This window comes from Andrographis paniculata, unplaced genomic scaffold (genome assembly GCF_009805555.1).
Source record: "Andrographis paniculata isolate CXL003 unplaced genomic scaffold, ASM980555v1 Contig37END, whole genome shotgun sequence".
NCBI lineage: Eukaryota > Viridiplantae > Streptophyta > Magnoliopsida > Lamiales > Acanthaceae > Andrographis > Andrographis paniculata.
Window position 1 is genome coordinate 1,908,250 of NW_026137570.1, and position 14,913 is coordinate 1,923,162.

General features: G+C 29.2%; 2 protein-coding genes across 2 annotated transcripts; both read right to left on the bottom strand.

Annotated features, from left to right (window-relative positions):
* Window positions 1–3,258: 3,258 nt before the first annotated feature.
* Window positions 3,259–7,493, bottom strand: LOC127250080 (cytochrome P450 84A1-like). Its single transcript, XM_051273235.1, has 3 exons — window positions 7,207–7,493; window positions 5,408–6,043; window positions 3,259–4,036 (listed from the first exon to the last, which is right to left on the bottom strand). The coding sequence occupies exons 1-3, from the start codon at window positions 7,477–7,479 to the stop codon at window positions 3,425–3,427; spliced, it is 1,521 nt and encodes a 506-aa protein (XP_051129192.1). The 5' UTR covers window positions 7,480–7,493; the 3' UTR covers window positions 3,259–3,424.
* Window positions 7,494–10,594: 3,101 nt separating this feature from the next.
* LOC127250079 (cytochrome P450 84A1-like) lies at window positions 10,595–14,234 on the bottom strand. Its single transcript, XM_051273234.1, has 3 exons — window positions 13,945–14,234; window positions 12,212–12,847; window positions 10,595–11,356 (listed from the first exon to the last, which is right to left on the bottom strand). The coding sequence occupies exons 1-3, from the start codon at window positions 14,224–14,226 to the stop codon at window positions 10,748–10,750; spliced, it is 1,527 nt and encodes a 508-aa protein (XP_051129191.1). The 5' UTR covers window positions 14,227–14,234; the 3' UTR covers window positions 10,595–10,747.
* Window positions 14,235–14,913: the final 679 nt, after the last annotated feature.

Consider the following 14,913-nt stretch of genomic DNA (forward strand, 5'->3'; position numbering starts at 1 on the left):
TAAGTGGACGGAGGGAGTAATATTTTATTAATGTGTAAGAAATTTTAATATTTTTCTCATAATTATTTTTTTTAAAAAATAAATAATTACTTTTAAACGAGACGAATGAAAATAATAAAAAAAATACTTTGAGTTGAGATAAAAAAAAATATTTTATTGAAAAAACTTTATTCTATTAAAAAAATTAGAAATACATTTCGAAAGAACATAGTTTGATTTTGAGTTTTGATTTGAATAATAAAATTTTGAGTCGACATGATTATTTTAATATAATATAATAAATAAATAATATTTTATTTTATTTTATTTTAAAAATAAAATTAATATAGTAAAACCAAAGACGAAATTACAAGTAAACACACCCATATCCTTTAGGGGTGTGTTTGTTTGGGAAATTCTCCTGAAATTTTACTATTCATTCATTTTTTTTTTTCAAAAATATCAAATCAAACACATATTTTTCTATTTTTTATATTATACTAAAAGTCAATTTTACATTCAAAACATCACATCAACAACTATTTATATCACATTGTACAACTATTTCAGTTCGAAATTTTTACTATTCAAATTTTAACTCAAAATTTAAACTCTCAGACAATAATATATTTACTGAGGTACAAAATCTAAACTCTCGGACAATAATATATTTCGGTTCACGTTGTTTGGGGGTTTGGATTTTGAGTTGGGATTTGAATAGTAAAAATTTTAAATTTGAATAGTTGTATGATGTGATATAAATAGGTGTTGATGTGATGTTTTGAATGTAAAATTAATTTTTAATATAATAAAAAAATAAAAAATAGGTATTTGATTTGATGTTTTTTTAGGAAAAAAATGTGATGAACAGTGGAATTAAAATCCAATCCCCCAAACAAACACACCCTTAAATTTGATAAATTTAATCGTAGGCGAAAACGATGGGTAATGAGAAGATTCTTCGACGCGTCCAATTGACTTTTCAAATACTATGAAGGCTTTGGGTAGAGTATACGTTTCATATTTTACCTTGCTTTTTTTTAAAAAAAAATAAAAATAAAAATAATTATAATTTATAATTTTAATTAGATTAATTAATTATTTTAATTTAATTAATAATTACTTTTATTAATACAATTTTAATTATTTACTAATTATATATATTTTTTAAATTTTTATTTCTACATAACATGAACACTAACTGGTACAAAAAGAGTAAAATTTTGTGGATTATAATTTGAATCAACGTCTATTCACTTTGTATTTTGTGGATGAATGTATTCTTTTATGTTAGATATAAAAAAGGCAAAATTGCTTATAATTCCCTTGTGGTTTCGAAACTCAGCGTAAATTTTCCATCTATTTTAAAAATTGCATGATGTCCCCTTACACTTTAAAAAATGTTGCATGAAATCACTTTGTGGTTTCGAAACTCAGCATAAATCCTCATTTTACTTTAAAAAATTGCATGACGCTCACTTATACTTTCAAAAATATTGCATAAAACCCCCTGTCATGCAAAAGATGTAGATAGGACATCATCTTCTTATCACACGAGGAAAGTTTCATGGTGGTGGGGTTTCATGCAACGATTTTAAAAGCATAAGGGGGTACCATGCAATTTTTAAAGTATAGGGAGATTTTACGCTGAATTTCGAAATCACATTAGAGTTATAAGCAATTTTACCTATAAAAAATAATGTTTGAATTATTGATTTTTATGAATGAATATAAAATATGATATATAATGTAATTTTTGTAATATTTATTGAAAATTGAGCCACCAAAATATAAATTGAATGAACAAAATCGTTTCTTCCTTTTTTGTTTATTTATCTTTCATTTCATTTATTTTAATTTCTATAGGTTGATTTGTTCTAATAGTTTTATATCATTTGCTATAAGATTAAAAAAAAATTCTTATTTTCATTTTACAAAATATTTAAAACTTGTCCGATAACACGTCAAGCCGCCTGTCAGACTGTCACACATGGTTCGCCTAATGTAATTTGTACGCTGTATAAATATAAATATAAAGGTACACCTTTTTAACATAAATTTAAGAAATATATAAAACATTTTTTTATTACATAAAATATTATACCCGCTCCGTCCCATAAAAATAATACATTTTCTATTTTTGTCCGTTTCAAAACAACGAAACTATTTTCTAATTTAGTAATTAAACTATCTACCTAATATAATAAACATCCTAACAATTTAAAATATACTCTCTCCGTCATGCAAATGTATGCTCATTTGACCGGGCACGAGTTTTAATAAAAGTTAGTAATAATAGTTATTTTTTTTATAGTAAAAAAAAAATACAAAAATATAATACTTCCTCCTTCATTCAAATCTATTTTCACTTTTCTTTTTTGGTTGTCATCCAAATTTATTTCCGTTTCCTTTTTTAGTAAAAAAATACCACTTTTCTTTACCAAAAAAAGTAAAAACTTCTATTTGTACATATTTTTTTTAAAACTCGTGCCCGATCAAATGAGCACACAATTGGATGACGGAGGGAGTAATTTTTTACTTAAAAAGAAATGAGAATATTTTTCAATAACAACCTAAAAAGGAAAGTGAACATAAATTTGAATGACAAATGGAGTATTATACAAATATCATTATTTTTATATTATACTGTACTAATAGAGACATTTTTGTCTTTTTCCTACAAATCAATATAATACTCCCTCCGTCCCACATATCATGTCCACGTTGCCGTTTCTGTCCGTCCCACATACCATGTCATTTTCCTTTTTTGGAAAATAATTACACACTTTAATCTCAGTTTAAAATTTTTAATTTATTTTTTTAAAATTTTAATTAAACTAATTAATTATCTTAATCTTAGTTATCTACTAATTACACCCCTCCTAAAATACCGTGTCTACAGTGTAGCAGACAGGGTATGTGGGACGGAGATAGTATTAATATTGTCTCATTCCCGTAGAAATGTTACCGTTTACTTTTTGTACGTAGATTTTTTTAATATTATTATTATATTGAGTTGTAGTGAAAAAGATAAAAATAACCCTATTAGTATTGTGTAATATAAAAGTAATGATATTTGTGTAATATAATGTAAGTTGAAAGATATTTATTATGTTAGGTAGATAATATAATTACTAAATTAGAAAATAGTAACCCTATTTTGGAACGAACGAAAATAAAAAATGACAACATTTCAATAAGACGGAGACAATATTAAAAACAATCTAAGTATAAAAATCAAATGATGCTCTAGTCGAGAAACGGAAGTAGCATAAAAAGGAATATTTTTTAAATTTAAAATATGTCATTAAATATTTATTTATATTACTACTATTTTCAAATCACAACTCAATATATATATATATATATATAAATAATCATAAACGAGCAAATCCAACCACAAAGAAAGATCAACAAAATTCCCTCTCACTTAAAAATAGAAATTTTAACCAAGTCGCAACTTCGGCACGGCCGCTAGGCGGTTCGAGCGGATAGACCCGAGACCCGGCACATCATTCATGTCCATCTTCTCCGGCGACATTCCATCGGGCAATTCCCACAAAAATCCGTGGAGTAGGCACGCAAGCGCCAGCTCCACAGTGTAAAGCCCAAAATACATTCCAGGACAGGACCTGCGACCCGACCCGAATGTAATAAACTCAAAGTATTGTCCATTAAAGTCGGGGCCCTCGTCTTTGAGAAACCGCTCGGGCTTGAACTCCTCGGGATCTTCCCACGCCTGCTTGTCACGGCTAATGGCCCATACGTTGATCATGACGCGCGATCTTTTGGGGATGTGGTAGCTGTTGACGGTGGCGTCGACGGCAGTCTCGTGGAGGAGAATCGGGATCGGGGGGTGGAGCCGGAGGGCCTCTTTTATGCAACAATTGAGGTAGGTTAGGTTTTTTAAGTCGGCCTCATCGACTTGGTGATCTTGGCCGACTATATCGGCGAGTTCTTGTTGCACCCTTTTGAGGTGTACTGGATTCCTTAGGAGTTCCGATAGTGTCCATTCGATGCCGGAAGCCACCGTCTCTGTTCCGCCGAACATAATATCCTATGTTGTCGTCGTGATCTCGTGAGTGTTTACTTTGAATGATAGAATTATAATTTATAATACTTTCCTCCGTCCAATTTTTATTGTCCTAAAATATATTTGCACGATTTTTTAAGTGATTGTCTTTTTGTTATGAATGAACAAATTTGTCCTTAAGTGTATGGTAGAGATTGAAAGTAATAAAGGAATTAAAGATAAAAATGTAAAATTTGTGTTTAAAAAAAAGAAATAGGACAATAATTGTTGGACGTCCCAAATAGAAAAGTAGGACATTAGTTTGTGGACGGAGGGAGTATTAATTTAATAAATTATGTAATTATTAGATTAATTAATATATTCAACGCTCTCTTTTTAAAATTTATCATCTCGAAATTCTAAACAAAATTATACTCTCTTCGTCCCAGATATTATGTTCACGTTGCCGTTTATGTCCGTCTGATATACAATGTCACTTTCCTTTTTTGGAAAATGATTACACACTTTAATCTCATTTTAAATTTTTAAATTTTATTTTTTTAAATTTTAATTAAACTAATTAGTTATCTTAATCTTAATTTATAATTATTTATATTATAGGATAATTATTTTTACTAATATATTCTTAATTATCTACTAATTACACATCTTCTAAAATACCGTGTCTACAGTGTAGCACACGGTATCTGAAACGGAGGGAGTAAATAATACCAACATCATAGCTCTGATATTAGTAAGGTTCAGGAATTTCAACTTAAAATGAATATGTATGAAGTGATGTTTCATTTCAATTTATTTATTTATTTATTTTTTTATTCTCAAACCCAAAACTCAAATCTAAACTTTTAAGAAATACACCTTAAAGGTTCGTTTACTTTGTGTGTATGTGTTTTCTGACACATTTTGTTTTTAAAGTAAAATAATTACTCTCCTCGTTCCGGATAAATTATCGATGTTACTGTATATACGAGAATTTTGGTAAAGTGATTAGAAAGTAATTGAAAAGTGTATTAGTAAAAATGATTATTAAAATTATTTTAATAATAAAAATAATTATATATTAAAATTAAGATGACTAAATAGTTTAATTAAAATTTAAAAATTATAAATTCTAAAATATAATTAAAGTGTATTACCATATTTTTAAAAAATAAAAAAAATAAAAAGACATCATGTGAACGGACCAAAATAGAAAAAATTGACAATTTATGTAGAATGGAGAAAATAATTATATTATATTGTAATAGTAAAATAATTAAAATTAATCCAAACTATATTTTTAAAATAATGTGATAAATTTCGAAAGTATAATGCGCAAAAAACAATTTTTTTTTTTAAAAAAAAAACACTCAATTCAAACACAGCCAAAAATCTTGTAGGAGTAAGAACCCTTACCATTATAACAGCTTTGACATTGTCCCTTGTGAAATTAATCGACTTTTTCGAACCATTTCCATCCTCAAAAACTTTGTCATCTTCACTCCAAAAAGACATCAACTCATCCACCATATCTCTACCACAACTCTCGACTTCCCTTCTCACCTCATGCTCGGCAATAACCGCGTCGATAAACCGATCAAGCGCAGCCCTAGTCGCGCGCAACCTTACATTAACCCCTCGAGGATCGATCCATTTTATGAAAGGGAAAAAATCCGAAAAATCAAACAAACAAAAGAGCTTTGAGATATCTCGGACAATCTTGATAAACTCATCTTGGCCCTCGGATAAGCCCGACCCGAATGCAGCCCGGTAAACGATGCTTTGAGTGAGCCTAAACATGAGATCTCCGATGTTCACCACCGTGCCCGCCTTGGTAGCCACAGCCGAGATCATTTTATCGACTTCAATCCGGATGGAATCCCACGACTCGACTCGTCTTGGGCTAAAGAGCTTTGTGACATAAAGTTTGCGCATTTGGCGCCAAAAGGGGCCACAATTGGCGAAAACCATGTCGGCCCGGTTGTAGGTTAGGTAGGTTACGGCATTGTTTGCCGGCCGGTTCGAGAAGATGTGGTCTTGGGCTTGGAGTATCTTGTTAAATCGTAAGACGCGTTATGGTAAAATTTTGTTTCGGAGAAATGAGAATAGTATGTTAAGTAGTTGGATATGATGTTTTGTATAAAAAATAAAAATAAATGAATATTTAACACTAGACTTTTAAAAAAAATAATACTAATAATAATTTATAGAAATTATAAAAAAAAAAAAAATCACAAGTAAACAAACCCATTGATATAATACTGAGCAAGATGTAAAATAATGAATAGTGGATGAGAAAAGTAAAGATATACACTTAAAAAAATATTTAAACAAGGATGACCAAAGACAAGAAATAAGTTTGTTCACTATATGTTTTGAGATGACATAATTTTTTAAAGATAATATAAAAAATATATACAATATATATTATAACGCAATATATTTATTTATATTTCAATTTAAAATATCATTTTTACTAATTTTTTATGTCACACTAAAAGTATATTTTTAAATACAATAAAAGTTATTATATTAAAATATTTTTTAATTTGTACATAAAGTACAAATATATTATTACATATACAATATTTTATTCATAAAATATAAAGGATAAATTATGTAAAAATCATCTTATACACTTTTGTCCACTAATAAAATATTATTATTTTTATCTATTACAAAACCTCTATTTTGATTGGTATAGGAGGAGTACATAATATATACACTTTATTCACTTACCATAATAATAATTCAGTACAAAATATTATGTTTTATATTATTGACACAATTTATAATATTTAATATATAAATTACATCCAATAAAAATACAAAGTAAACATACCTCGTGAGACTTTACCATTATTCACTAAGTTATTGCCAAGCTCAATTTATTTTATTTTATGTACACAATACATTATATGACCAAATAATAATATCTTATTTAAACACATAAAGCATGTTCATTTGAATTTTGAGTTCACTTTTTCTATAATATATATACTTTTTTTTATATATAAAAGTAATATTATTATTTTTTTCTTTTACAAAATATCATATCTAACCTACTATTTAAACCATATCTCAAATGCAACCAACAAACCGATCATTTCGACATCCAAATTCCACGTGAAACATCGCATACAACTACTATTCGACTTTTTTTTTTTTTTTCCAAAACATTCCAAAACACGCATAAAATCGAAAATTTTACACACCTGTTGAGCTACATTAGGGCTCGATATTGAGATTACATGGAGAAATCCGATCCGTAGATGAACAATATCGCCATATTGGGCGGCGAGCTTGTCCAAGGCGCGATGTGTTAGCTTGTCCGCCATGGCGACACAGCCGAGCAACGGCCAACCTTTCGGGCCCGGGGGATAGGGTTTACGAGGATGTCTTTTACAAACAAGGAAAGAAAGTAAAAAGATTGTAAAAACGATGATTAAAAGAGAAGGGCTAAATTCTAAATAGAGGAGATCTATCATTGTTGTGTTCTTCATTTGTGATCGATGTGGGATAAATGGACCATATGAGTTCTACTTTATATAGAGTTTTTATTAGCTCTAAAATGGGACTACTTCTATTTTTTATTATTTTATAATTTGTTAATAAACAAATATATTTATATACATTTTTGTTAAAAAAAATACCCTTTTCGTTCGAACTAATTATGTCACAATATCTGAACACTGAGACTAAGAAATAATATTATCTCCATCCGGCTCTAAGAGTCTCATTTACTTTTTGCGTGTTGATTTTTTAATATTAATTATTATATCAAAACGTAGTACAAATTAAGAAAAAATTACAAAAATACTTTAATTAGTATCTTATAATACTAATAGAAGGATTCATACAAAAAATTATACAAATACGAGGATATGTTTAATGTTAAGTACAATCACGCAAAAGGTAAATGTGACCCTTAGAGGTAATGTAAAAATATGATGGATAAAAAGTAAAATAATCTTATTATATACTCCCTCTGTCTACATAGAAAGTAAATATTTACTTTTTTTGGTGCGATGTTTAATAAATAATAGTATTTTAATTATAGTGGGTAGTTAAAAGTAGTATAATAACATTTTTTTTCATTGATTTTTGGTGTAAAAGTAATGATGTGATGTAAAGTAAGAGTATTTGTGAAAAAAGTAAGCTATTTAATAAAATATTTACTTTGTAATTGGATGTCCCAAAATAAAAATATGTATACTTCATAGCGGGATAGAGAAAGTAAAATTATTAAAAAGTTAATAAAGTAATGGAGTAAATAAAAAAAAAATACTCCCTCTATCCCACATAATTTGTCCCTATTTTCTATTTTCGTCCGTCCTACATAATTTGTCCTTTCTTTTTTTGAAAAATTAATTATACACTTTAATTATATGTTAAAATTTAAAATTTAAATTTTTTTAATCTTAATTAAATTATTTAGTTCTCTTAATCTTAATTTATAATTATTTTTACTAAATAATAATTATTTTTACTAATACATTTCTTAATTGCTTACTAATTCTACTTTACCTAAATTCTCGTGTCTACAGTAATAGACCCATATTACATGGGATAGAGGGAGTAGTAAATAATTACTGTTTGTTCACCCAACTTATTTTTAGATATCATCACGATTTTTAATAAATATTATAAAAAATATAATACTATATATTTTAACACAGTATATATGAAATATATACTTATTCACCCAGAAAAATATTTTTAATATTATCAGCACCATTATGCATCATCTAAAAATATAAAATGAACACGTTGTTTTATTCATTCAAGCCATTAACCTCATTAATCTATTTAATTAATTTATTAACCATATGGACGTGTCATTAAATTCAGTGTAATCTTTTGGTCCAAAAGTTGTTTTAGCACGTAAATTAAATTAAATAAAAGCTGTGTTAACACAAGTGAATTATATTATCATCATTGGAAATATTTATATATTTATATATATATATATAGGTAAACTAATTTTTTAGTCCTGTAACTAGACCCCTTATCATTTTAGTTCCGTAAGTAGAGCTTGTCGCAAACTAGTCCCATAAGTGAAAAATTTTCGTTGTTTTAGTATTCCGGCGCCAGAGACCCCCGCATGGCTCGCCGGAAGTCACGTGTCCGCCAGGTGTCCTGTTAGGTCAGCGTCACCTGGCGGACACGTGGATTTTATTTTATTGTTTTTATTTTTTTTAATTGTTTTAATTTTTTTCATTTTTTTATAATTAGACCAAATAAAAAAATTAAAAAAAATAAAATTAAAAATAAATTTATAAAAAAAATAAAATAAAATCCACGTGTCCGCCAGGTGTCGCTGACCTGGCTGACACGTGGCCTTCAGCGAGCCACGCGGGTGTCTCCGACGCCGGAGGATTAAAACAGCGAAAATTTTTTACTGATGAGACTAGTTTGCGACAGGCTCCATTTACGGGATTAAAATGATTAAAGGGTACAGTTACGAGACTAAAAAACCAGTTTAGCCTTTTTATATATATATATATAAAGTGATATATAGTGGGAATTGTTGGGGAAATTCGTCTTCACATGTTTGTTAACTTTTTTCTTTTTCTTATTTTATTCTTTAATTTTTTCAATATTTTTTTATTCAAAAAAATCTATTTAATAATTATTTTATTAAAAAAATTATAAAGAAAAAGAAAAGACTGACGAAACATACCCAATTATTGAGGGGTGACTCTGGTGCTCTATTTAAAATAAAAAAAAAAAAACAAAAAAGTTGAATCATTGGTATTTGAGGGATGTGTAACATGTGTTTTGATTAATGTTATTATAATTTTAGGTTATTATAAATACTGTTTTAAATAAAAAAAAATATATATATTTTTATAAAATATTTAAAAATACTTCGGTAACATTTTCTCATTCGGTACAAAAAAAATCGAGCAATTTAAAATTTTAATTAAAATATATAATTGATAATAATATGTGACATAATAGTAGTAAAAACCGTTTAAAGTCAGTACCAGAACTAGCCTCCAAGTTGGGAAGGGGTAAAATATAGATTCATTTTTATCGGTTCGATATATATATATATATATATATTAATTTTCTTTGGTACACAGGAATAAAGAAGAAAAAAAAAATCGAACAAAAATAATGTACTTGAAACTAAAAGTTTTAAGACAACTATATAAATTTTATTATTTTTTATTAAAAAATATTAAATATTGAAGAACAAATTCAATAAAATTATATATATTTATTACTTTTTATACATAAATAAGAATAAAAATAAAACTATGAAATAAGGGGGAAGCAAATTATTAAAAATACATAATTATACTATTTTTTTTACTAAAAAATATATATATATATATTCGGGGGCTGAGGATCGGGTAACCCCAGAGCCCCTGATACTTCCGTCCGTGTCTAAAGTTGATGAAAAATCTTTAAATGGATAGAAAAAAAATATTGATATCTACAAAAAGATATTGATATCTACTCCTGCGTCCCATAACAATAGGGATAATTAGTCTAAAAGTGTTTCTAAAATATCAAAATGTTCGTACTTTATGTAATTATTGTAAAAAAATAGAGATAGTTTTGTAAAATGTGGGAGCTTGGTTATTGGAAATGAGACTATTGTTTTGGAATAGACGTAAATAGCAAATGAGACTATTGTTTTAGGAGGGAGAGAATATAATACAAGCATAAATTTGACGGACAGACTTAAATAAAACGTAAAGATGATTTAGGCCTGAGGGAGCAATATATAATCTAGATGACATTTTAAAGGCGCGGATTCGGCACCGCCACGAGGCGGCGGGAGCGAGTGGCGGCGAGCCCAAACACATCGCCCATATCCATCTTCTCCGGCGACATTCCATCGGGCAATTCCCAAGAAAATCCGTGGAGTAGGCGCGCCACCGCCATCTCCACGGCAAAAAGCCCTAATTGCATCCCAGGACAGGACCTACGACCCGACCCGAATGTAATAAACTCAAAGTGCCGTCCATTAAAATCCGGCGCCCCGTCTTTGAGAAACCGCTCGGGCTTGAACTCCTCGGGATCTTCCCACACCCTCTCGTCGCGGCTAATGGCCCATACGTTGATCATGACGCGCGATCTTTTGGGGATGTGGTAGCCGTCGACGGTGGCGGCGACGGCGGTCTCGTGGAGGAGAATCGGGATCGGGGGGTGGAGCCGGAGGGCCTCTTTTATGCAACAATTGAGATAGGGTAGGTTCTTGAAGTCAGCCTCCTCGACTTGGCGATCTTGGCCGACTACATCGGCGAGTTCTTGTTGTACCGTTTTGAGGTGTTGCGGATTTCTTAAGAGCTCCGATAGCGTCCATTCGATGCCGGAAGCCACCGTCTCCGTTCCGCCGAACATAACATCCTGTGTTTTTAATTTTATTTGTGCACTATCAAGAGTGTGTTTGTTTTGTAAAATTGTTTGTGAAGTATAGAAAATTATCTGAGAAATATAAAAGTGATGAACATGTGTAATGTATTATTTTTTTAAAAAAAAAAAAATAGAAAGAACACAGCTTTATTATTTACTTTATAATTTTTTTTTATATAATATCACACGAATTCATTATATTTTATTCAATATTTGCTTTCATTAAAAGAAATTTAAGTTTAAAAAAATCACCATTTAATATATATGGTTATATTGTTACAATGTTGATTAGGTCTTAATTTATGAACAAATTACTTCTATGCACGGTTGGAATTACAACAATATATAATATAGTATTTGAATTATTATCACATAATCTCAGTTTATACTATATTAACATGCTAAAATAAATTAATTATGACATATATTGTGTACATTATTATTAATGATGTATACATTTATGTTATACTCTCTTTAGTATGTCAAAATTATATAATTTTTGCTTTCAGTTAAACTTATGCTCAATTTATTTATAATAAACAATTTATCCACTCATAATTTTATAATATTTACTTTAACAAATAATAATCAATATATACTATTTTTCTACTTAACTATTTTTTTATCAATCATTTAATAAAATCCTCTAACTTTACTTTACTTTTTACATAATTTATTTTAATATTAAAATATTATTATTTTTCAATTTTTGTGTCAAGAAGGATATTAAGATGTACTTTTACAGCTATCAAATATTTATGTTTGTTAAAAATAATAAATATAAAAATCAATTTGTATATCAAAAGAAACTTCAAACCCAAAACACCAAAGATTTTGGAAAATCCTTACCATAATAACAGCTTTGATGTTGTTCCTCGTTAGTTTGAATGAACTTTTCGAACCATTTCCATCCTCAAAAACTTTGTCATCTTCACTCCAAATAGACAGCAACTCATCCACCATATCTCTCCTACAACTCTCGACTTTTTTGCCCACCTCATGCTCGGCAATAACCGCGTCGATAAACCGATCGAGCGCAGCCCGAGCCTCGCGCATCCGGCTCTTAATCCCCCGCGGATCGACCCATCCTAATCCAGGGAAAAAATCCGCAAGATTAAACGATCCAAATAGCTCCGAAAACTCCTGCAAGATCTTGATGAACTCATCTTGGCCCTCCGGCAAGCTCGACCCGAAAGCAGCGCGGTAAACGATGCTTTGAGTGAGCTTGAACACGAGCTCACCGATGTTCACAGCCGCGCCGGCCTTGGAAGCCACGGCCGTGATCATTTCATCGACTTCGATCCGGATGGAATCCCACGACTCGACTCGTCTAGGGCTGAATAGCTTCGTTACGCATAGCTTGCGCATTTGTCGCCAATAGGGGTTGTAATGGGCGAACGCCAAATCGGATCGGGCGTAGGTCAAGTAGGTTACGGCCGTATTGGCTGGCCGGTTCGAAAATATGTGATCTTGGACTTGGAGGACCTTGTTAAGTTATATTGTCAAATGTAAGAACAGCATAAAGTTTATTTTACCTTGACAATTTATAAAAAATAAAAAAAATATATTTTTAACTTGAACCGATGAAAATAAAAAATGGCAAAATAAATATATTTTATCGGACAGAGAGAGTAAACATAAGAGGATGTATGATGGCATATACCAAAAAACATCAAAACATAAAAAAAAAAAAAGGAAAAAGAAAGAAATTTAAACGTAGCTTGAATTTAATATTTTGTAAAGATGAAACATTGCATTTTTATAAGGAATTATGGAGTTATAAAAAAAAAAAAAAAGAAAAGAAATCAAACTTCAAAAGAATTTATAAAGCCTCCACCATTCCTTATAAAATATACTTTTTTTTTTCATTCGTGATAATTATATCATATTTTTTTATTATTCTCTAAATTTATGCTTAATATATTTATAGTAAACAATTTTATTTAATTCATAATTTTTTATCTATACTTTAACAAATAATAACCACTGAGCAGTTACTTTTTCTATTTATTATATTACTTTATTATTAATCTTTTAATAAATTTTTTATAATACTTTTATTTTATTTTTTACTTACCACACATTTATATTAAAAATATTATCCACTCCGTCCACCTCTAAGAATCACATTTACCTTTTACGTCATTATACTTAACATTAAAAATACTTTTATATTTGTATAAGTTTTTGTACAAATATAATTCTATTGGTATTATAAGACACTAATGAAAATATTTTTGCAATTTTTTCTTAATGTGTACTACGTTTTAATATAATAATTAATATTCAAATATCAACACATAAAAAGTAAATGGAATCCTTAGAGCCGGACGGATGTAGTATTATTTTTTAGCCTCCGTGTCCGAACACTATGGCATAATTAGCCCGGACAAACAGAGTAGTATTTTTACTATAAAATATTACATTCAAACTATTATTTAAATTGATACGCAAAATCAAAATACATCCAAAGAGCGGGGGATTTCGTGACATTTCGAATCATTTGTCTTGTATTTCTAATAAGTTGTTTAAAAACTAAACCTCGAGCAAACAAACCCTATACTTTTAAAAACTTAACACACCTGTTGAGCTAGATTCGAGCCAGTTATTGAGATCACATGGAGGAAGCCGATCCGGATGTGGACAATATCACCGTATCGGGCGGCTAACTTGGCTAGGCCGTGATGGCTTAGCCGGCTCGCCATGGCGATGCAGCCGAGCACGGGCCAGCCTTTCGGACCCGGGGGATAGGGTTTTCGAACATGTCTCGAGTAAAGAAGAAAAGAAAGTATAGCGATTGTAAGAATGGTGATTGTAACAAGTAATGAGCTAAGCTCAAAGGAATGGAATAGAGCTATCATCATCTTTGTGTTTGTTTTTTTTAGTTGTGTGGGAAATACACCATTGATGTTCTTTATATAGGGTGTATTTGTTCGTGGGTTTAGGGTTTTGGGTATGGGTTTATGAATAGTAAAAAATTGAATTTGAATAGTTGTTTTATGTGAAATAAATACATACTGATGTGATGTTTTGAATGTAAAATAAATTTGTAATATAATATAAAAAAATAATTATTTTAAAAATCTGTTTTGAGGAGGGGGGAAGATTTGTTTAAAATTGATCTGAAATGAAATGTTCGATTTGAGCTTTTATTTAATAGTAATTTGATGAATAGTGTTGATTTTCAATTTTTAGTTTTTGGGTTTTATTCTTTCATATATTACCTTATTCTCAACAATAACAATAAATATATATATTTTTTTAATAAAAATACTATTTCCTCCGTCTCATAACTAAGTATCTATTTATTCTTTGCACGTAGTTTCAAAAATATTAGTATTATATTAAGATATAGTAGAAAAAAGTAGAAATGACTAAAATAACCTTATCAGTATTGTGTGATATAAAAGTTATAACATTTGTGTAATATATTATAAATTTTAAGGGTATTTGTAATGTTAGGTAGATAATACAGTTACTAAAAAGAAAATGAATACTTTGTTACGAGACAGAATAAAATAAAAAAATAAATAATTTATTATGAGACGGAG

Bases quoted from the DNA above. Each gene is read 5' to 3' on its own strand.
- LOC127250079 (XM_051273234.1), bottom strand. From the start codon at position 14,226: ATGATGATAGCTCTATTCCATTCCTTTGAGCTTAGCTCATTACTTGTT. The intron at 12,848-13,944 runs GTGTGTTAAGTT...TAACTTAACAAG, and splicing joins GCTCGAATCTAGCTCAACAG to GTCCTCCAAGTCCAAGATCA. The intron at 11,357-12,211 runs GTAAGGATTTTC...TTAAAAACACAG, and splicing joins ACATCAAAGCTGTTATTATG to GATGTTATGTTCGGCGGAAC.
- LOC127250080 (XM_051273235.1), bottom strand. From the start codon at position 7,479: ATGATAGATCTCCTCTATTTAGAATTTAGCCCTTCTCTTTTAATCATC. The intron at 6,044-7,206 runs GTGTGTAAAATT...CGATTTAACAAG, and splicing joins GCCCTAATGTAGCTCAACAG to ATACTCCAAGCCCAAGACCA. The intron at 4,037-5,407 runs GTAAGGGTTCTT...ACGACAACATAG, and splicing joins ATGTCAAAGCTGTTATAATG to GATATTATGTTCGGCGGAAC.